The sequence below is a fragment of the Canis lupus genome, chromosome 16, assembly GCF_011100685.1.
Source record: "Canis lupus familiaris isolate Mischka breed German Shepherd chromosome 16, alternate assembly UU_Cfam_GSD_1.0, whole genome shotgun sequence".
In the NCBI taxonomy this organism is placed as follows: domain Eukaryota; kingdom Metazoa; phylum Chordata; class Mammalia; order Carnivora; family Canidae; genus Canis; species Canis lupus.
Genome location: NC_049237.1, coordinates 19,272,674 through 19,296,937, shown reverse-complemented (window position 1 = coordinate 19,296,937; position 24,264 = coordinate 19,272,674). Strand labels below are relative to the sequence as shown.

Sequence of the window (24,264 nt, the reverse complement as noted above, 5' to 3'; positions counted from 1 at the left end):
TATCCACACCAAATATGAAAGCCACAAGGGTACATTTTCATTTGTTCTAAAGCCTTGGACTACGCAAGAAAAGTAAACATTACCACGCCAGGAGGCTGTGTCGGGAGCAGAGCAGGTCTGTGATCTTTCATTCTTGCACGCTCGCCACTGTCTCTCCTCTGGTCTCCCATTCCACGACACACTACCGAGCCTCCTCTCCTTCCTCCCCGCCTCGAACCATAGCGCCCCTGCTTATGCTGTCGTTCTCGCTCTTCAAATTCAAGCAACGCAGCTTTGGCTTCTGCTGAAAGCTCTATTTGAAAAGAGGTAAACATGTTAGATATTTCAAACAGCCTAAACTAGATTCACAGGGAGAAAACAAGGAAAGCACACATGATAAGGACACCATGAAACAACAAATGCCTCACCCCCAGGACATGACTAGTGGCAGCAAGCAGGGCCTAGCCGCCGACCCTCGCCGTCCGGTCTGTTTGTGACCCCCGCTGGATGAAGACACGCTCCTCCCATGAACCACGTAGGGAACACAGGAGCCTCAGCAAATTTCAAAGTATTTTCAATTGAGACCACACAAATGTGCAGAGGGAAGCTAAAAGGAGGGGGCCAGGGCCCAGCGTCCACTGCCCTCAAGCCGCCGCAGTCACTTTCTCCCTGACAGCATGCGGCACAGGCCAGGAGCAGGCTCTCCGGGCCCACACCAGCACGATGTCCTCAGTGGGACCAGTACCAGCAGCATGGATATGCAGTGGCACACAGACTCAAAATGAATAAAGAAAACAAATTCCTGCTTATTCTGATGTAAATGAAACTATTAATGAAATCACTCAAATCAATTTCATACAATGGAAAAATCATTTAATATTATTTCAGATTTATCAAAACAACAACAAAAAACCTTTACTCTGAAAAAAGACTTCCACGCATGCAATCTGATAATGGAAGTTAGATGAGAGCAAAGTTGCAGAAGAAAAAATCTCATTAATGCAAACGCTTTTATAGGACGACCCAGTAGCTGCTCACCTCTCTGACCACTGCTTTAAGGATACAAAAACACGGATTCCAGCCCTAAGCAGCTTCAGTTGGCATATTATTCTCAATTCCTAAAAGAGAAAAGCTGACTTATTCATATACGGTTCCTTCACTTTAAAATATGGCCTGAACTGTGGATACCTTATATTAGCAAGTGTATACCTCCTGAAGGTTTCACTGAATCCTGAGAGGCATTCATATACTCTCTTCCACAGTGAAGGGCAAATTTTAAACATTACCAGTTTATCTCCTACACCTTGGATTCCATAATCATCTCCAAACTCTTCCAAAATTTCTCAGCCACATTTCATTTCCTTGATACTGTTTCTGTGGTATTCCCCTCCCCTTCAAATAAATCTAGACCCCATTCAAAAGAAAATTTAATCTCCTCTTAACAAGCACAGACTTTTACTCTAATCTTGACTACATGATGGGTTCACATACACATTTTATGCGGTGAATCAGCAATTATTTTTCTAGTGGTTCTAAATGTCAAGATTAATTTCACTATCCCCAGTAATAAAATGGTTTCAAATGACATCTTTAATCAGCAAGTAAAAATGCTTTCCTCCAATTGAGACAAGCTGTCACAAAAGGTCACCAAAATATGACAGGATGGAAATTACATTTGTAACTTCAACTGAAATGTTAATTTCCTCTTAAGTGTTTTCTGAACTATGTCCATATTCTAAAGTAAAGAGATATAGCTCAACGTAACAAAGTTTTACAACGCATTGTCCTTTTCCAAAACGTGCTTAAGAAAAACACTTGCATACATATGATTTTATACTAGTTGGACTAATACATAATGAATAAATATTTATGAAATACACAGCTTATATGGCAAAATAAAAATAACAAATGATAGTCTGAAGTATTTTTTACAAGAGAATTTGGATCAAGTAATTTGTAAACACCTGTAATACAAGGACCATTATGTGAACTGAAGGCAATACCCTATTGCTGGCACCATCAATCTTGAACTGTTTATTATTAGATGAAAATATTCTTCCCACAGATCCTTGGTCTTAAAACTAACTAAGGATATTATTTCAAGAGAACATTATGTGGATATAATAAGAATGTTCTTTAGGCTAAAGCAATAAAATATAATTTAACATACTACATGGGCCAATGAAATCTAGAATATCATGAAATCTAGATGCTTACTCATAGGTTAATGGATTAAAAAGGCCTAACTAACAGAAATGTAGTCTTTCGTGTACTGCTAGTACTGCTCTCGAAGAGAATCTCAGGTCTACCTCCCAGGGCCAAAGAACTGGCAGCTCAGAACTTCTGTGCTGAGACCTTAGAAAAACCAGTCACTGACACCTACTTTTTAGAGATGGCTTTTGACATTTCGATTCAAAATACATCACTCCCTTACACATGTATGTTCTAGAAATCCTTCTCAGCTGGGATCCACAAGAGAGTCAAGCACTTATACCCCACGGCATCGTTTGTACATAATTCATGAATCTATCTGCTAAGCATGTGGTTTTGTACCATACTCAGGAAAACTGAGGAAAAAGTCACATTTTCTGAAATGCTTAGTACTCAGAATGCTGGTTGAAAGCCCCAAATTCTATATGAATTCAAAATACACACTGACTCAGTATTAGGGTCTATAGCTGCCAGACTGTCCTATATACGAATCTGTGGTCTCCCCATTTAATGATGGCGTCCTCTATCTGAATGCAAGAAGGGCTGAGAGAGAGAGAGACCCAACATCCTTTTGAGTTTTGAAGGGAACTCACTGCCTGCAAACAGACCAAAGGGTCAAGAACGGGGGATGCCAGAGCATAATGATTTCAGTCTTCTTTTTAAGGAGTGGAAGGTTCTCAATATTAATCAATGATATCACAAGTTAATTTTTATTTGTATTCAAAATGTTAAAAGACATCATTTGTCAAAAAACATATCATGAGACAATGTATGGATTCTTGCAGCAAGACATTTTAATCCCATTACAAAGAGTAAACAGCCTTATACAGTCAAATAAATATAAGTATTTCTATACAGGACCTGACACTGCTATCTCTCATCACCAAGAGCACACAAATAAATTAGAGGGTAAAACTTGTGCAGATTTCTAGTTTACCAAATTATGTACAGTTTCTCTTTCTCAATCAATTATTTTTTCATTTGGGGGCACCTGGGTGGTTCAGTGGTCACGCATCTGCCTTTGGCTCAGGGTGCAATCCCAGGTCCTGGGATTGAGTCCCACATCAGGCTCCCCAAAGGGAGGAGCCTGTGTCTCTGCCTCTCTCTGTCTCTCTCATGAATAAACAAATAAAATCTTTTAAAGTTAAAAAAAATATATATATATATATTCTCATATGTAAAATTACCCTTCTGTACAGGGGAGGGGGGTGTTGGGTGGACGTGGGATCAGGCTAATAAGAGTGTACTGTTTTAGAAAACCAATCTGTAAATGGACAGAAAAATCCATTTTGTACTGGGAATAAGCCTAACTTGAGTTACCAGAAAACTCATGTTTCAAACACTAAGCCTGCTTATGTCAGGGGCCACATATGTATGGAGCAGAAAAAGATATATTTAAGCATCATTTTCACTTGGTCTACTACCCAGCCAAATTTGCACAAATGCATTTATTTTTTAATGTTTAAAAGAATGGCAAATGTCCAAACTCTTTATGCTTACAGCCCCTCTGGCACTAAGGACTCCAGACTTTCTCTGTATTTTTTTTTCCTCTCTCTGTATTTAAAGGCTCCTGCTTACCTACCACTAACCCTTCCAACCTCTTCTCTCAGGAGGTACAAATGACCACGAAAAGAGCAAAAGGAGGCAAAGGTCCTGAGATGCAGGAATGAACACAACACAGATGATGAGCACAAGCAGGATGGATACCTCGAGACATGCTATCAGTGCCTGGGGCAGGTACAGTGCAAAGAGAGAGAACTCTGGTTGAGGACAGGAGGCAGGCAGAGGCATTGAGGTTCAGGGAAAGGCAACCTCCACACTAGCCTACAGGGAGCTGGCTACAGAGGGAACAGCCCTTGGTGTTTGACAAGTGATCTCACATTCTAAGAACCTGTAGCTATCCCAGTTACTATGATGTGATACATGAAGTTCCCCAACTTATATAACACCATAGCCACTACAAAACTGTAGAAAAGTGATGATCCATCCCCATCCCAACCCTATGCCATCTCTAATAAGATGCTGCCCATTGCCCTCCAGGGCTCAGCCAGGAACACCCGTCGCCCTTGTTCATCTTACTCTAGCCCAAGCCTGAGATGTCTGCTCCAGTGTGTAACGCTACCAAGTCCTCCTGCTGAAGGACACATTTTTGTTTTTTGCTTATCCTCCTATTTTAAGACTTTTGCTTCATCTCCTTTTACCCAAGGCCAACTTCAGATCCTCTTTCTTAGAAACTTAGGTTGTCCTGCTTTAGATCAACTGGCAACTTTATAGCATAAGTTGAGAAAAGTCCAGGAAACTTTTGGGTCAAAAGGCAGAGAAGGAGGAAATCAAAGGGCTAAGAAGTAGAGACTGCCAAGAGTCTAACAATCTCTCCATAAATCACACCTAATAAATAACATGGTAAGACTGTCTCACTACTGTTAATGTGAATACCCTGGGAGCCTGGTGTCCTCAGGTAGATTCACACCTACCACTTATAGACATGTGCTCATGTTTCCAAATGAAAAGGGCTATAAATAATAGTTTAAAAAATAAACGTTATGACTGAGGAGTTTATTTTTATTTCAACCAAGACTCGTACGTGGGTAAACCCTCTGTCCTTCCACCCTTCCACCCTCTTCCTTAGAATACAGTATAATATCCTAGTGGTTCTCAAAGTACAGGTTTCAGAGCAGCAAGAATAGCATCACCTGGCAACTCAAGAGAAATCCAACTTTCTTGGGTACCAGCCTAAACCCACTGAATCAGAAGAGCTGGGAGTGGGTCCGGGAATCTGTGTTTTAATAAGTCTTCTAGGGGATTCTGTTGCTTGATCCAATTTGAAAACCACTTTATTCTTTGTAATAGACGCTAGGAAAAAAAACTCGTTGAGGGGTAGGATTAGGTTAATACTGAAAAGGGCTCTGCTGATCAGCAACAGCCTGCTGGAGATCTTTAAAAGCAGGGTTTACTCAGAATGATGTTCAATTGATTATGTCTATAAACAAATCACCTTATCTCATGAAACATGGAGAATGACATACAGGAAAGAAAAGACAAAAAAGATGGCTATAATGACAATAATAAGTACACAACACAAACAGTCTGGTCTAGACTTAGCCCCGGCAACCTTGTGTGTCTCAAGAGGGGTCAAATGACCCTGTACCATCCCCACACCACCTTCCTAGAGCCAGCCAGGACCTGCACGGTATGCATGAGAATAGGTCTAGGCCATCAACTTCAAAAGAAAAACTATTTTAAAAAATGAGCAATCAAGTATTTTATTGATATTTTTAATCCAGAAGACAGTCATTTTTATAGAATGACTTTCACAGCACCATAACTCAGCTCTAACCTGGCAAAGACCATCCACTCTCTGGACAGCACATACAATAATCTATGAAGTAGAACTGTTTCTACCTATTTGATTAATCATAATAGTACCATGGAGGAAGTTAAAATGGAGTGAAGAAGGATGGGAGACAGGCAAAAAAAGTTACCCAAAGTTTCTGGAATGTTCCTTCTCTCTCTAGTTACATCTGAGAGCCTAATAATTGTTCCTTCTTTCCTCTCAGTTTTGAAACGTAATCGTCCAGATTCTTCATCATCATCATCTTCTTCATCTGATTCTTCTTTTATGTCCTTCTGTAGTTCCAAAGTTTCCATACTGCCCTACAATGCAGATACACAAAACAAAAAGGGAGGGAGGCTGAGTTCATTCACATTCTTTTGAATGAAATACTGAAGAATGTTTTTCTATCTATAACAAGGCTCTTTATATTTAAGGTGAAAAGATACTGTAAAATGTTCCATGACAAGGCCATGTGAAATACTAAACTGTTCCAGGAACAAATAATCATCTCAAACATTAAAAAAAAGGTTTTTTTTTTAGGAACAAAAAGTTCCACTCCTGCTTGTAATTAATATACAATATATACTGTTGTTACTTATGTTTCTGAGAGAAGAAACATAATTTTTTTTTCTATTTAAGAATTTTTTTCAAGTAAGCACCATACCCAACCTGGGGCTCTAACTCATGACCCAGAGATCAACAGGTGAAGCTCTACCAACTGAGCCTGCCAGGAGCCCCAGGAAACATGAATTTCAAAAGTCCCTGCTGGCCTCAAGTCTGATCCAATTTCCAGCAAAATTCAAAACATTTATTAAACTAACCCTGAAGTTCCATGAGTTATCAGCAAAAATGGAATGTGTGACTTACATTCAATGAGAGTATACTCCTTCCTGTCACACAGGCTCAACACTTCAGGAGCTCCTGCCCTCATCTACCATGACTTGTACTCTAGGGCAAGCACTCCAAGTCTGCTGTTAGGTTGGTTGGTCTTTTCAGCCTCCAAACTCTTTCCTCATTCACTGCTCTACTTTATTCTACTGTCCAGAGTTTGTGCATCACTGCCTCTGGCTCTGACTACTGCAATAGCAAAGCTTTTTTTTTTTTTTTTCTTTCAGTCACGCTAAAACCAGCTTTCATCTTATATTCTGCCAGCATTCCTTCAAAAATATCACCTAACCTAGTCCCAACTAATAGCAATTTCTTCACCAACAATTCTTACTCTACCATTAACTTTCCTTTTGATCTCACCACTTTTCACCTTGTACTAGGTCTCAATGACCTCCTGTGAGATAAGATAGGGACTGAGTGCCATGTTCATTTCAATACTTTTTGTAAACATAAAGAAAACAGAATTCATCCCTTTATTCTCGTGATTCATAATTTTAAATGTCCTTTACTCTTAAAAGAAACAAACATGAAAAAAAAAGAAACAAACATGAACTACTTTATTAGAAAATGCACAAGAAAAAATTTAAATAAACCAAAGATAAAATTGTTTTGTATTCTTTTCCCAACATTTTCTGTGCAAAGAGATCAACTACAAATGCACATACTCATTGCTATATACTTCAAGTCTCTAATAACTTCAGGTGTTCAAATGCCTAAAGATAAAATGATTGATGTAAACTAGATTTTAAGCCTAATGTCTATGATATCTCCACCTGTCAGTATTCTGACTTTAGTAGACCATAGAATTTTAAAGTACCAAAGTCTTGGCATTTTGTTGGTTTGAGATCATTATTTCTGTCTTACTGAATATCTGAAACCAAAATGGGTAACATATATGATGGACCCAGCTAGGTTTCTGTTGTACTACACTCAAATCAAACAAAGGTAAACTCATTTACAAAGTACTCTTCTCCACTTCCATAATGCTCCAGAACAATGCTTCTCAAATTTCATGTTTATATTCATCACTGGGAATGCTGTTAAAATGCAGATTGTGATTCTACAGGTCTCTAGTGGGGCCTGAGACTCTGCATTTCTAACAAGCTCCAGGTGAACAGACTTTGAGTAGTAAGGCCAAAAAGGAGAAAAAGAAATGGCTACCAATAAAGCAATGATTCTATTTCTTACAGTGGTCATTTCTAATTCAACCATTAACCGTAATTTCAGTTCAAAGACTTTCCAAGCAAGTTTAACATAAAACACGACAAGACTGCAATTAATAAAGTTTATTCTGCATCCAAATCTCCACCTAGAAATCTAAAGAAGACAAGAAGGAGGTGAAAATTGTTTCTTTGAAACAAATACTATAACCGACCAAAAACAAACAAATCCAGTCTATGACCCAGCAATCCCATTCCTAAATATTTATCCACAAGACATGATCATTTATGTTCATGTAAAAAAATCTGTCTCAGAGGGACGCCTGGGTGGCTCAGTGGCTGAGTGTCTGTCTTTGGCTCCAGGGTGTGATCCCAGAATTCTAGGATGGAGTCCCAAATCGGGCTCCCTGCAGAGAGCCTGCTTCTCCCTCTGCCTATGTCTCTGGCTCTCTGTGTCTCTCATGAATAAATAAATAAAATCTTAAAAAAAAAAACAAAAAAGCAAAAACCTTGTTGGAGAATATTTACTGTTCTCTTTTGGATCACCAAAACTGGATCAACAGTAAGTGAATGGATAAACTGGGTCCACCCAATGTTCATAAGCAATAACAAGGAATGAGCTATTGATACACATGTGGGGTGAAATCACAAAAGCCACACAAGATGAGAGAAGTCAATCATAATACACTGCAACGAGTCCATTCCCAGGAGTTCTCCAAGACAAAACACCAAACTGGTTGCCAGGGATTAGAAATGGAAGGAAGGTAGGACTACGAAAGGACAGCATTATAAGGTAGTTTTTTGAGCAAATGGAATTCCTAGAATGCAAGCTTCTGGTCCAAGTCTCACAGTCAGTTAAGCGTGAACTACATGAGGCTCTGACCTAACACTGAAGCGTGGCCAGGCCTTACATGCCTCAACTATAGCCTACACTACTAGACAACCTTCTCTGAGAGAGATTCATGCCTTCAGGCACTGGTTACCACCTCTTATTCTAAATACTGGGCTCAAAAATGGCATCTCTTTTGTCCACATGATTTACAGAATCAAATAAAATAATCTATCCACCAAACTGCTCACCTTCTCCACAGTCTTTAACAAATACTATCTGGTATTCTATTTACAAGTAAAACTCCAAAAAACAAAAAAAAAGTAAAACTCCAATGAAGGGCAGTGTCAAGTGACATAAAAATTATCCTAAGATTCTATTGTGTGAGAAGTCAAATACATGTGTCTTTTGTGATCTCATTATTAAGCTTTGCCAAAAAAACCTCAAAGGTCTGATTTTTAGCTACTTAATCATCTTGAAAACCTGAGAGATCTAATTGTAACTCTTAACAGAAGGTACATAGGAAAATTATCATGAAAGTTCTTTAAAAATAGACAACTCTTAGAAATCTTATCACTTACAGCTGACCCTTGAACACAGGTTGGAAACGCACAGGTCCACTTATATGTGAATCTTTTTGATAAATGTATTTTCTTTTTTTTTAATAAATGTATTTTCTTATCACTTTCTTAATAACATTTTTTCCTCTAGCCTACTTCAAGAATACAGTATATAATACACATAACATATAAAGTAGGTATTAATAGAGTATTTCTGTTATCAGTAAGGCTCCTGGTCAACATTAAGCTCTTAGTGGTTAAGTTCTGGGCGATTTAAAAGTTATACATAGATTTTCAACTGAGTGGGGACCAGAACCCCTAACCCTAGCATTGTTCAAGGGTTAAAGGTATACATAAAGAATTAGAAAATCTAAGGGGAAGCAAGACCCAGACCCTGGATATTTTTTTAAGTTCTCCAGCTAATTCTGAAATGAGCCTGTGATCTTGACGTTTTGAAAGAAAATTCAATATTCGAACTCAAACTCGAGAGGAAAAAACAGGTAGCTCTCTGTAACAGGAGGAGGGGGGAACTACAGAGAACATGGCTTTTAAAAACTTACCAAATGTTTTGTTTTATTTTATTTTATTTTATTTTATTTTATTTTATTTTATTTTATTTTATTTTATTTTATTTTATTTTATTTATGAGAGAGAGAGAGAGAGAGAGAGAGAGAGAGAGGCAGAGACACAGGCAGAGGGAGAAGCAGGCTCCATGCACTGAGAGCCTGATGTGGGATTTGATCCGGGGTCTCCAGGATCACGCCCTGGGCCAAAGGCAGGCGCCAAACCGCTGCACAACTCAGGGATCCCCCAAATGTTTTTAATCCTTACAAAATATTTAACAGAGCATAATTCTTTATTATATCATGAAATACAAATCAAAGACAAATACTACTTCTATCAATAGTGAAAATTTAGGGGCACCTGGGTGGCTCAGTCTGTTAAGCATCCGACTCTTGATTTCAGGCCAGGTCATGATCTCAGGGTCCTGAGATCAAGCCCTTAGTCAGGCTCTATGTGCAGCAAAGAATCTGCTTAAGATTCATTCTCTCTCTCTCTCTCTCCCCTTCTCCTCCCTTGTTTACTCTCTCTCCAAAATAAAGAAAATAAATCTTTTTTTTTTTAAATAGTAAAAACTTACCAGGTGGAAAGATGGAGCAATCGAATGGCACAAAAATGCTAAGAAATTACAAACCAATATTCTTCATAAGTAAAGACACAAAATTCCTTTTAAAAAATAATAAAAGTTCATGGAATCCAGCATAATATATCACGACGAAGTGAGATTTAGCCAGAAGCACAAGTTTAAGATTTAAAAAAAAAAAAAAAAAGGCAGTCACAATTTAACAAATCTCAGAGAAAAATCCCAAATATATGTAGATTGCACCCCTGCCCCCAAACCCTCCTCCAGAGGTGGCTCTCCAGTCCTTCCTGTGCTTTAAAGGCAAATTACCCTTAGGGACTTGCTTCCAAAGAACAGAGCACAGAAAAGGAAAGACAGTACCTTACAGATCTACTACCTATAACTAGTGAACACAAACTCACCACATGATCAAGGCTAAATTGGCCAGCGAAGTCCTATGCCCAGTGGTATGATGAATGAGAAGGCACTGAACCCCTGTGGCATTCCTTCCAAAAGCCCATAACCCCAGTCTAACTGTCAGGAAAATATCAGACAAGCCCAGACTGGAAGATCTCTATAGGATACCTGGCCAGGTAGACTGGTATGCTTGTGAAATACAAGCAAAGACTGACAAACTGGCACAGACCAGAGGAGATGCAATAATTATGCGGGCCCCTGGACTGGATCCCAGAACAGAAAGAGGACATAAATTTTTTTTTTTGTTAAACGGAAATAAAGTCTATGAAGTATAGTTAATAGTTTTTTAAAAATCAGTTTAATTCACATTAATAAAAAAAGGATAAAAGCCACAAGAGTATCTCAACAGATGCAGGAAAAGTACTGACAAAATTCAATACCCATTTCTCATTTAAAAATAAAAATCTCAGCAAACTAGATGGAGAAAAGAACTTCAATCTGATCAAACACAAACCTCCACTGAGCTCCTATTACCTACTTGATGAAATAGTGAGCACTTCCCCTACCATCAAGAACCAGGCAAGAGAGGTGAAGAGGATTGGAGGGCCCAAGTCCTGACCTTGCTGGCTCTGCCTTCCCTGAGCGTCCTGGAAATGGAGAACTCGACTTACAACAATGAGCAGAATTTCTCTGAGGAGGCATTAGAGGAAGAAAGTGTGATTCTCACATTGGTTCCAGTTAATGAAGAACTTAATGAAGAACAAATGGAACCAAGTGTTTCTTCAACTTCAGAAGTCAGTCTGAAGATGCCTGGGTCAAGCAACAAAGTTTGTCATCCTCATATAAGTGAACGATTCAAGTTTTGTCCAAAACATAGTTGTTGTAGTACACCAGCCCCTCCTTTGCCAGCCAGTTTGCCTCCAGTTAATAAAGTACGTTGGGACATTTTGCGGAACTGGTGCCAACAATTGAATTTGAGTACCCATGGCCGGAAAAGAGAGGTTTATCTGAGGCTCCAGAAACATGCTTACTCTGAAACAAACCAGGAGTGTGACAATGTAAAGACTATTCCTGAAACACCACCAGAGGCTAAATCGGAGTCATGTTCGGCGAAATGCAAGATGGTGACCAAGATTTGGAAAAGTTGTAAGAGTGAGAGAGGCAGGGGGATTAATACAGTCAAAGTCGTAACTTCGGCACAAGAAGGCATGTTGGCAGCATGGTCAAGAATTGCTGCAAGAGCCAGTCAATCCAAGTCTGTGAATTCACGTTCCATTCCTGCTTCTGTTGAGACCTTTCTGCTGCAAGCCTCTGGTGTCAGGTGGTGTGTGGTCCATGGCAGACCTCTCCTTGCAGACACACAAGGTTGGGTTCGCCTGCAGTTTCATGCAGGTCAGGCCTGGGTGCCTGACACTCCCAAAAGGATGATCTCTCTCTTCCTGTTACCTGTCTGCACTTTCCCATCTCCAGGCCTAGAAGATAATATGTTATGCCCTGAATGTGCTAAAAGAAATAAGAAGATGATGAAAAGATTAATTGCACTGGGGAAGGAAAGGTGACCTCGTTCGAACACATCAACACCATTCCCTTTGAATGGGCCATATCTTGATACAGAATAAAAAATGATCGAGAGCCCAGAGCCACCCCTGAATTGCATCCCAGTGTTTGCTGCGCTCTGTCCTAGCCAGCCTCAGCATCGCTTGATAACCTTGAGTATGGATGTGAATGTCTGGATTCTGTACTTGAGGCTTGCCAAGAAGTGACTGCTACCCCTGCTTCAAGTACTTAGTCCTATAGAGTATAACTTAGTTCTGTTTTAATTAATAGATTTTTGAAAGTTTTAGGTTTTCAGAAAAATTGAACAGAAAGTGCAGAGCTCTGAAATAACTGCTCCAACCCCTTCCCCTACTATCAGCAGCCTGTACCAGAGTGGTGCAGTTGTTGAACCTACATCGACTTCATTATCACCCAAAGCCCATAGTTTACAACAGGGTTCACTTTGGGACTCCTGGGTGGCTCAGCAGTTGAGCATCCTGCCTTTGGCTCAGGGCATGGTCCCAGGGTCCCAGGATCGAGTCCCACATTGGGCTCCCTGCATGAAGCCTGCTTCTCCCTCTGCCTGTGTCTCTGCCTCTTTCTCTGTGTCTCTCATGAGTAAATAAATTAAATCAGGCAAGAATGAATGTCTACAATATTTCTATTCTTTCAAAGAAGTAAAAGAAATAAAAGGACAGGGAGGAAATGAAGAATTAAAGTATGTTTATTAACAGGCAACATGATTACTAAGGTGTTAGTTTTCCCCCAATTTGATGGAAAGACAAGAATGCATTCTCTACCAAAATCCCAATCAGATCAGTAGATACAGGCAAGTCAGTTACAGAATTTATATGGAAACTCAAAGGACCTAGGATAACCAATCTTGAAGACAAAGCTGATGGATTTAGACTACCTGCCACAGTAATCAAGACAGGGTAGATCGGCAAGGAAACAAGAGGTTCCAGAAAGAGACCCAAACTTAAACTTAATTCCCAACATAAGCACCAAGGCAATTCAATGGGAAAGGAAGGCTTTACAATAAATAATGCTGCAACAATCAGATAAACATACAGAAATGGGGCACCTGGGTGGCTCAGCAGTTGAGAGTCTGCCTTGGGCTCAAGGCATGATCCAGATTCCAGGGATCAAGTCCCGCATCAGGCTCCCCACAGGGAGCCTGCTTTGTCCTCTGCCTATGTCTCTGCCTCTCTCTGTGTCTCTCATAAATAAATAAATAAATAGATAGATAGATAGATAGATAGATAGATAGATAGATAAATCTTAAAAAAAAAGTGAAGCTCATACACACACACAAATTTATTAGTTGAGATAGAACATAGTCCTAAACTACAAATAGCTACAAAGCTTCCAGAAGAACACAAGGGCTAATATCTTTACAATTCTGGGGTAGGCAAAGATTTCTTGGGTCATAGAATTACCTGGTCCTCATCAAATTTAAATTTTCTGCTCATGAAAAGATATCTTTAAGAAAATTTACACACAAGCCACAGGCTCAGAGAAAATATTCACTACACATATAAACATCAGTCTGTCTATCTAGGGGTGTCTGGGGGCTCAGTCAGTTGTGTCCAACTCTTGGTTTGGGCTCAGGCCATGGTCTTGCAATTATGGAATGGAGTACTGAATTGGGCTCTGCTCAGTAGAGAGTCTGCTTCAGATTCTCTCTCCCTCCCCTTCTCGCTCTAATAAATCAATCTTTAAAAAAAACCATCAATCTTTCTAGAACATACAGACAGTAGATACTGATATATGTATTCTATGTAGAGCATATACAGGCAATATTTATTCTCTATGTGGGGTATACAGACTATGTAAAGCATATATAGACAAAGATTGAAAAGAACACACATTTTTTCAACAGACTAAAAACAAACAAGGAAGATCTCCAAGACCAATCAGCACATAGAACGGCACTTGGTATTCTTAGTTATCAGAGGAACACACACTAAAACCATGATGACACACAGAGTCCAAGGACTACATGGAAACAAGTGACACTATAAAGTGATGGAGAAGGGAGACTCTCAGGCAGACCACAGGGAGTACGAAATGATTAACAACCACTCTGGGATACCATTTGGTGGTTTCTTACAGGATTAAACATACTTCTACCCTGTCTCTCAGTAATTCCACTCCTAGTTAAAACCAAGGAAAAGGAAAAGGTCCACTAAAAGATATGTAAAATAATCTTTACAGTTACTTTATTCATGGCTTTAAAAAAAAAAAAAAAAGGAAACCCAAATCTTTTTTTTTAAGATTTTTTTTTTTAATTTTTATTTATTTATGATAGTCACAGAGAGAGAGAGAGAGAGAGAGAGAGAGAGAGGCAGAGACACAGGCAGATGGAGAAGCAAGCTCCATGCACCGGGAGCCCGACGTGGGATTCGATCCCAGGTCTCCAGGATCGCGCCCTGGGCCAAAGACAGGTGCCAAACCGCTGCGCCACCCAGGGATCCCCCAAATCTTTATTATCATGGGAATAAACAAATAAGGTACATCCCTAAAGTGGAGGGAGGGGCAGATCTACACAACCATTTGCATGAGTCTCAAAAATATTACGATGAATACAAAAGTCAGACACAGAGTAATCATTACAAACTACATGACCACATTTCTATGAAGTTCTAAAACTGGAAAGACTCAGACAACAAATTAAGAATACTATCTCTGGGGAGGGAGGGGAGGGAGGGGAGGGAAGGAGGGAAAAAAAGAAAGGAGGAAGAAAAAGAAAAAAAGGAAGGAAGGAAAAGAAAAAAGAAAGAATGAATGAATGTTCTGGGGTCACAGAACTGCCTCTCAGCAAAGGAAAGTGGTAACTCAAACAAACTCTTGGATCAAAATGCTGAACTGTACACTTCAGATCCGTGTCTATCACTGAACATATATGGCATCACCATTTTAAAAAGTACATCTTTTTTTTTTTTTTTAAGATTTTATTTATTCATGAGACACACAGAGAGAGGCAGAGACATAGGCAGAGACAGAGGGAGGCTCCATGCAGGGAGCCCAATGTGGGACTTGATCCAGGGACTCTAGGATCATGCCCTGGGCTGAAGGCAGGAGCTCAACTGCTGAGCCACCCAGGCATTCCAAAAGTAAATCTTTTAAAAAGTGCAAAGATTTCTTTAAATTTCTCTCATTACTCCTCCTATACATGAAAAAAATATCTAAAATAGCAAGCCTGTTTAAACCATATGTGAAGACAGGCATAACTGGCACTGGTCATCTTTATAATTGCCTTGTTCTAATCTGTTGAGAGTATAGAGATTTCTTTGTTCTAACAAAGCAAGAACATTAATTAAATAAGAGGAGTCACCTCAAATAGGCTTTCCAATTGAAATGACTCCTTAGTTGCATAATTCAAATGCTAATATGTACTTAAATAGAGCATAAAGCTCCTAGAAGGAGGCCGTCCTTGTCCTCGTCCTCACTGGGGCTTCCTTCCTTGGCTCTAAGCAACCCAGAGTCATGTCACAGCAAATGCTGCAAGAGGCACAAAGGGCTGGTACATCAACACTCTGCAGACACTTATGAAAAGATGAAAAGGCTAGAAAGACACCAAAACACAGGCATTGTGGCAGATTAAAACTGTTACTCCTCCTTGAGGACTCTATTTTGACTTCTAAAAAAGATGGAATAGCAGCTCTCCAAAAGCAAAACCTACCAAAAGGTACTAAAATTAAAATACCACATAACACCTATTTTTCAATACCTAAAATAATACCATGCACACAAATTCTCAATAACGCTATTATAGACTGATACTCAGTGATTCCTCTACAAGAAAGATAACAAGCCCAAAATATTTGTTGCTAGTGGCAAGACCAGCATATTACCTGCCTCTAAGAAGGAGGATCAAAAGTCCTGAGGGCAAAGTACATCACAAAGAATTTCCAGTCAATACAAAACCAGCAACATAAACAAGGCAAAGGCAAACAAAGCAACAAAAGACAGAAAGATAAGAAAGCAAATATATTTAAAAACATGCCACAAATACAAATACATTAAATACACAAAATACAAATGCATTAAAAATACTTGGAAGATATATTAAGCAACTTAAGGCAAACTTAAACCACGCTCAGAGACAGACGGATAAGAAAGTAAACATATGAGTGACTTTTTAAAAATACTTTCAAATACTCAATTTAAAATTAAATTATGGGACATACAGCTTAGAAGAAAAAAGCAAATACTATACTTCCTCACAGATGGTATAAAAAAAAGAGAAGCTAGTCAATCTGGAGAAGAGTTTACTTTCTGCTCTATAAAAAGATTCGTACTGAAAACAACCCTTACGATGTTTCCTATGAGACTTAACAGCAACTAGAAATCACAGGAGTTAACAATTGCAATCTGTTGACAAATTCTAGGGGCAAAATTTTAACCATCTTTTGTTTCCTCGTTTATGAAAGTTATTCTAGTCATAGCAAAAATATTTTAAAATATTTGGGATACCATCTAGAGGTAATCACTATCACCGTTTTTGTCTTTATCCATACAGATGTTGAGAATCTTACACACACATTTAGATGTGCAAAGTTACAGGGACCTTAGCGGGAAACTGTACTATCTTCCTCTTTTCACTTTACATGCCCACCAGAGAGCTAGGGCATCTTCGGGTAACCTATGGCTCCCTATGAAGTTAGGCCATCATTTGACCCTCTAGAAAAATCTACATTGGTTCCATTTAATCTCAAGGCTGCAAACAACTGGAGCACCTATCTTTGAACAAATCTTTGATGAACTATTTTGGATGACTTCGGCAGGGTGGAATTACTGAGTCAAAGGACTTTAAAGCTTTTGATGCCATCAAGAAGAATGTAGGGTGTGGAATCTTCCCCTTCTAGCCAGACAATGAGGTAGCTAGCCAGTTTCACAGGGTGTGTGAGAAGCCAATAGACCCAGGTCACAGGTGAGGACAATGTATTACTCTGACCCAGAGCAGTGGCATTTGGGAGCCAACTCCCTGAGCTGATTCCCAGTGTGCTGTGTGAATGCAGGGGGCTGTGCTACAGGAGAGGTGTGAGCTTAGAGACCTCCAGGAAGATACTCCATCTTTCAAGGCCATGTGCTATACAAACATCCTTGAAAAGATAGCTGAGAACAAAGGGGCAGTCCATGCTTTGCTCACAGAACATGCAGACATGAGAGACCCATGGAAAACTGTCTCTGGGCAGTTAACATTTCTAAAATGGTCCTCCAATAGAATGAGACCACATGTGACCAATGATCTTGATTTTTGCCAGTATTAAAAAAGGTTAAAATGATCAATTTTGTTCTATTTCATTGAATATATATTTTTTAAAGATTTTTATTTATTCATGAGAGACAGAGTAAAAGACAGACAGAGGCAGAGGGAGAAGCAGCCTCCTTGCAAGGAGCCCGATGTGGGACTTGATCCCCGACTCCAGGATTACGCCCTGAGCCAAGGGCAGATGCTCAACCACTGAGCCACCCAGGGGTCCCTTATTGAATGTATTTTATATAGGTTTAAAAAAAAAAAGAAGAAGAAGAAGAAGATTTTATTTATTTATTCATAAGAGACGCAGAGAGAGGGCAGAGACACAGGCAGAAGGAGAAGCAGGCTCCCTGTGGAAAGCCCAATGTGGGACTTGAACCCAGCACCCCCAGATCACACCCTGAGCCAAAGACAGACCCTCAACCACTGAGCCACACAGGTGTTCCTGTATTTTATATGCTTAATGGTCATTCGATTATCTTATTGTTGGATTACTTTCTCATAATACCTTACCCTTCTTTCTATAGGAGTGCTCATCTGTATATACTGAATATATTAACTCTCACATACTGATTATGCTAATTTTGCTAAATATATTAATTCTTAGGCTCACATGTAAATATTTCCCCAAATTTGTCATTTGTTGTAACTCCTTTATGTGTTCTGGGGGTATTTATACATGATCAAATCATTATTTTCCTTAACATCATAAAAAGGCCTTATTACCAAGAGTAGTACAATGGTAATAACCAAGACAACTTGGTGCTCGTTTTTCCTCACTTTCTCTCATGTCCTTAATAATTAAACCCCCAATTTTGGCTGAATACATTGTTACCTCACACTATCTTCATCAGTTTCCCCTACTGTGGGTTACAGCCATGTGACCAATGCATAACTCATGAGATGTTTGCGGAGTGCCATATGAGAACTCCAGGACGCATCTTCAAAGTGTGGCATGGCCCCCTTCCATCCCACTGTAATCCACTGTTTGGATGTGGACCATGCTAAGAACAGCAACCCTAGAACTTACCATGCACATCTAGAAGAAGCCTGGGTATGTGAATACCTGGTGAGGCCTATACCAGATCTGAAACACTCTCAGAATGGAATCTTTCATCATTAGTGAAAAATAAACTTCCAACCCTTGCTGAGTTTTCGGTTTTGCAGGTAAACCTAAGGCCACTTGGTCACCGTTATTAAAATGTTTTCTTCTACTCCACTGACAGTTTGGTGTGTGTCTATGCATATGTACAAAGGTATGTCTCGTTATATTTTTTTACACTAAAAGATTTAATCAATCTGAGATCCAATTGGTATAAGGTAGGGATCCAACTTTTTCCCAGATGATCCATCCTAAGTATGTCTGAGATAATCTATCGTATTAACACATGTGCTATGAGATCATTTCCTTTAAGGCTGGGTCTGATCAATAATGTTCCTCCAAAGACATCTCTCTATCCACAAGATACTTGAAACTGAAAGGCAAGATTACCACTTTTTAAAGTAATAACCCACTTTTGCTATAATAATTTAATGAATAAAGTTCAGAAACCAAATCTGAAATACCTAGATCTACAAGTCATACCTAGAAGGCACTCAGGCATCACTAATACCTGCTTTTCTTTGACTGCTTTACACAAAAAAAAGAGTTCCTATCTCCAGAGACCATTAGACCTTTTCTCATTCTAAAACGTGCTATAAACACAATAATATTATCAAAGGGTAAAGAGACTGTTACCTAAAATACTGGAAGAATAAATTACAAACAAATATTCCAAAATCCCACAAACTAATAAGCAGGATCAAACTACCCGTTTCCCTCTGAACTCTTCATCACTGGGAAGGATGTCTGCAGCGTCCTATCAGCCCCGCCCCTCCTCTCCCCTCAGGGCTTCTTATGAGTTCTCTCTGGGCTTGCTCCAGGTCATAGGCCAGGCAGAGCCTTCAGGACCCCCAGGACAGTGTTGAGTACAACCCACACCCACATCTGAGCCTCGGTGCAGTGTCGCTGACTGCCAGTACAGAATGGTGAGAAGGAGGGGAATCATCTCCAATTTTACAACTTCTTCCGCTTTGTCTTGGTACTTGGTCCTGGTTCCTTCTATAACTGGAGAACCTGGGTAAGGAGTTCCCCATACTATATACTTCTATCTTTTCTCTAAGTGTCAAATTATTTCAAATAGCAAGAGATATCACAAAAAGACAAATCTGCTTCAGCCTGTTAGGGAGGAGAGAGGCTGCTACATCCTGGGAAGGGTCTGCCCACGGCACACAGGATCACACACTCCATCACAGCACCATACTGAGGAAAAAGGGGAAATAAAACATTCTGTATGCTGCATTCCTAAAGCACTGGTGTAAGGCCTGGAGTAGATAACCTAAGCCAGTAAAATACTACTTTTCATGATCTTTTGAAAAAAGGGAGGGGGATTATTATGGAAAATAACTGAGAAAAAAAAACATTAATAAGGAAAACAAGTTTTTAGATCAACCAATCCTAAGGCTATAGAACAATTTAATGGTTTATCTGCTTGGCTCACCAGACAAGTCCTAAGGTTGGAAAACTGAATCTATTAAGCCCTACACCTCGTACCACCTTTATTCATCCAAAGGACATCTGTTTTCAGACCTAGCCCACAGGTTGTTACCTGTTCCACAAAGCACGGGTGCCTCCCCACCCACTTTCCCCAAAGCACTCCAAGACATGCTCCCAACCAGAGGGACCCTCCATGAACTCCTGAAAGCAGGGATCTGCGCCTTTGCTGGCAAACTTCACATCTTCTAGTTTATTTACATCACACGGGATTTGCCCACATGTCTTCCCTCCCCTGTATTAAGTTGAGCATTCCCTGAGTACAGGAACCAAGCTTCTAAAACATCTTTGTTTCTTCAAAACCTAAAACAGCCTAAATACAGGGATACTGGAAGTATTTTTTCAATAATGGTCATAACTAATGAATGGTAACTAATTTAAAATGATCACAGCACTCCTTTCAAACACAACACATACATCACATTTTTTAAAGATTTCTACCCACGCCCACATAAAACACTGAAAATATCTAACACGGAAAGGGCAAACAGCTTTGTGGAAATCACAGTTCACCAGAACTCACTGCCCAAAGACTCTAGAAAGCTCAGGCTTCTTACTGCACACATAGTTCAAAGAAGAGATGTATCAACTTTCACTAATGCTTTAAAAAAAAAAAAAAAAAGGTCATTTTAAATCTGGAGGGAAAAAAAACCACTAAAATTTTGGACTCTTTTTAAAAGATGAACAAATACCTCTTCAGTTTCAGGAGCAACCTGGAGGTCATCTAATTCACCTTCAGCAACACAGTCTTCCTGCTCTTGCAGCCCTTGCTGCCCACAAGCCTGCAAGTATTCTTCATCCTAACAGCCATTAAAGAGAAAGTAAGTCTTCCTCATAAAGCTTTGGGTTTTCATCTTCATGACTCATGCTTCATTACTTTAGCAAATTTTACTATGGCAAGTACCCGACTAGGCAGAAAGCACCAAGCATGAGAATCAAATGCAGCCTCCCCTGTGTTAATGAGAACGGAGTGCAGTGCGCTGACCCCCATCACCAAAGTTAGTGACACAGCTCTGCTTCAGACCCCAAGCGCCCTGATAAACAGCTCTTCTTACAATCAGCACCAAGGAAAGGCAATCTTCAAAAGGATGTGCATGTGCTTGCACAGTGCAGCTCAGCAGCAGTAAAGGGCCAAAATCATGCCCAACATGCACCACTTTTATGGCAAGAAAAGGCAAAAGTATAAGCCATTCAATTCAACACAGGAGCTTTATTAAAAATCATGTAAGTATCTGCTTCTCCATCGGCCCATCCCTAGAATTAGAGGGGTGGTCCTAGGTTTGTATGAAATGTAATGGGCACATCAGCAGGCAAGCATCCCTTGAAGGGTGTATGGAAGGAAGCAGACAACCTGGCTAGAGACCATTTCCAGAGAAGGAAGGGTTCCTACAGGTACTACTATCAAGTCACAAGAACATCTGATCCTACACAGGGGAGCTGAACTTGCCAGCATACCTGGTCACTGGCTGAAATAAAGAGTGCATGGTTACAAGGTAAGCAGCCAAGAGTGAGCATGCAGAATGTGAGCAAGCTGCTGTGAGGTACACAAGGAGCCGAACCTACAACCCCCAAAGAAACCAGCTGTATTCAAGGCAACAAACCATCTTAGGTCCCACAAATTTCTCTCAGGGCTACCTGAACACACTGCATCTCACTCTCCAGAAGAAACGATCCCATCAAAGAGAAACTATCACTACCCAGGATTCACTGACAGCAGAACTGTCAGATTTCAAATAAGGCCAGATGATGCTAATCAAAATCTACAGCTAATATACAATGGAGAATAGTCTATGACTGGATCCTCCCCAGGAAACAAAAATCTGCTACCCTTCATTTAAATTATCAATCTGAAGTTGTTTTTACAGCACAATGTTTTATGAAATCTCAATTTTTGGTAATTTCAAAGGCCCTAAAAAGACTGTGCTTAAAAGTATAAATTACTCAACAATTTCCTCCTGTTTTGTTGAATAATAAACGATAATCTTCTCTTAATACAAGAATGTAAGTTTTTAAATCATATCCCAATTCACTCTCAAGAATAAGAGTCACAAAACCCAAGGGAACTTGTTTTTGAGTATGACAGGAAAGAACCCTGGAATTCTATTACCAACATTTAAATGTGGACCTAGCTTCTTCATATGTAGAAGCATCCCTTCCAATTGTAAAATTCTGTGGCTTTATGACTGTACTCCCAGATATACACAAACTCCCTCCATGAGTGAGCCCAAACAGACAGACCGTGCTCATGCTCAGCATGTCAAGTTCGATTCTACCTTGAGAGGACAAGTTAATGGTTCCTAACTAGGGCATGAACCACGGTGAAATAAGTCATCTGATAAACTGAAATGCCACGGGGACACAAAGGCACACAATCTAGTCATGTGCTCGTTCATCTACTCACGAACAATCCCCTCACTATGCACCAGGGGCAGCCTGCTACAGAGCTGGAGCAGGGCGCCACAGTTTAAGGCCATCTCTCTCCTCCATCCAAAGAAAAGGTAATGGCACACTCCAGCACCGTGGTAACTATGAAGAAACCAACAATCCGAAAGAAACGGTAGAGAGAAAAGAGCGACCATGGCTATGAAGCTAAATGTGCTGAGGTGAGCTGACACGGCTCATGGGACACTCAACTATTTTGCCTCACCTTTCAAATTTACAGCTCCCTGTGAAAAGATAACGATGCTTTCAGAAATTCTAAGCAAAACTGTTTTTTTTCCCCTACTCTAAAAAATACAATTCATTTTGATGTGGAAAAGAACTGTAAGTATACCAAACTGCCACACTGTTTTCATTTTGATACTGGAACCTAAGACCACAGGACATCAGATAACTAAGCTGGATTTTATACAACCGGGGGCCTAAATGTAACCTCTAGTTTGACAATGGAACACAAGAGAGGGGAAAGTCCTGACTTATGAGAATTCTCTTTACAACCACCTCTGCCAGAATGCCACAGTGAAAAACACCTCCTATGCGGCACACTGGTGCTGTTAAAGCAAGCACTTTCCACACTGATCTATCTGTTCCACCAAATTCTAAGTTCACAGAAGGCAGGGGCCATGCCTCATATCTCCTATTATAGCCTGGACATCAGTAAAGATGTGCTGAACTGCTGAATTTACAAGGGAAAAAAGGACCCACATATGATTAACCAATCATCTTGTCTTACTGATGAACAGGAGAAATAATAAAATGCTTTAAACAGAGGATAACTAGGCACATTTTTAAAAGATCTTGTTTTAAAAGATCCTTAAAAGATATTTAAGGATCATTTTAAATTTATAGTATCCCTCTTTCAGAGAGTATACAAACACACCAGTAAACCATAGAGCACTTGTCCACACCAATGATGGATTTATTACCAAAACAAACTATTACCGTTATGGAAAGAACAAGCCATGATGCCTTTTACATGTCTCTACCAAAAATACAAACATTTTTTCATTACTGTATCTACTAAAGAGAAAGCATTCAGAACAAATCAAATCTTAAAAATAACATTACTGAGATAAATAAACACAATTAGGATTAGAACTAAGTATTCCAAGGGTTCACATAAACAATCTCTATTTATATATATGTATGACCAATGACCAAAAATTCAGATTTCAAAATTTTTTCTCAAAAGCAAGCTTTCTCTGAATAAAAATATTAAGAGATTAAACGCAAAGCTCTTACCCCTAACTCTGCGTGCCTCCACCCCATCCCCACAGCCCTGCTGAGGCTCTATCTCAGTGGATGTGCAGTACCATGAAAACACGAAACATCATGTCCTCCCCACACAAATTTCATTAAGTGCTTTTTTAAAAAACAAGTGTCCTTTAATGACGAATCATTAAGATAGATGAGTAATCTTTCACTAGTACCTTTTGCTTTCTTGACCGTTCAACTTTTTTAAAAAGCTACCTATCAAAATCATCTTTCTGAAACAGAAATCAGCACAATCTTTGTTTCCTGATTACAGATAACAAATTATGTGTGACATTTCCAAACGAACCTCCAATCTCTTTATTCATGTTTAGACAGTTCTCAGTTACAAAACAGGATGAATGAACAGGACATCAATCACTCTAGAATATTAGCACCTTAAAGATGTCTTTAGCAGGTCAATAATCTTTTCACCTTGGAAGGACTTTATCAGATCTTGTCTAAAGCCCGGATAAAAGCTCTGCATTAAGTACTTCTAACAATTGACAGTGTATCTCCACCACACAAAGCTGTTTTCTTCCTTAGGTGCAATCCTCAAGGTCACAATTCTGTGCAGCCTTCCCGAATGACAAAGGGGCATTACCTCCAGCCAAACAAGCTGTCAACACAAACTTTGTCATAGCTCAGATAAAGAAACTGGCAGACAGTGATAATAAGGTC

At 39.6% G+C, this 24,264-nt stretch overlaps 2 protein-coding genes across 6 annotated transcripts in view; one reads left to right on the top strand and one right to left on the bottom strand.

Annotated features, from left to right (window-relative positions):
- Positions 1–24,264, bottom strand: part of RBM33 (RNA binding motif protein 33) — a 141,085-nt gene that overhangs the window by 67,392 nt on the left and 49,429 nt on the right. For 3 of the 5 annotated variants that reach the window (XM_038559809.1, XM_038559810.1, XM_038559812.1), the window contains 3 exons: positions 20,586–20,693; positions 5,673–5,844; positions 84–292 (listed from right to left, as the gene is read on the bottom strand). In XM_038559809.1, coding sequence (XP_038415737.1) covers positions 84–292; positions 5,673–5,844; positions 20,586–20,693 — 489 coding nt within the window. The remainder of the gene's footprint in view (positions 1–83; positions 293–5,672; positions 5,845–20,585; positions 20,694–24,264) is intronic. The other 2 variants (XM_038559811.1, XM_038559813.1) reach the window with 1 other exon arrangement.
- On the top strand, positions 11,155–12,060 carry LOC106559800 (developmental pluripotency-associated protein 2-like). Its single transcript, XM_038560555.1, has one exon. The coding sequence runs from the start codon at positions 11,155–11,157 to the stop codon at positions 12,058–12,060; it is 906 nt and encodes a 301-aa protein (XP_038416483.1).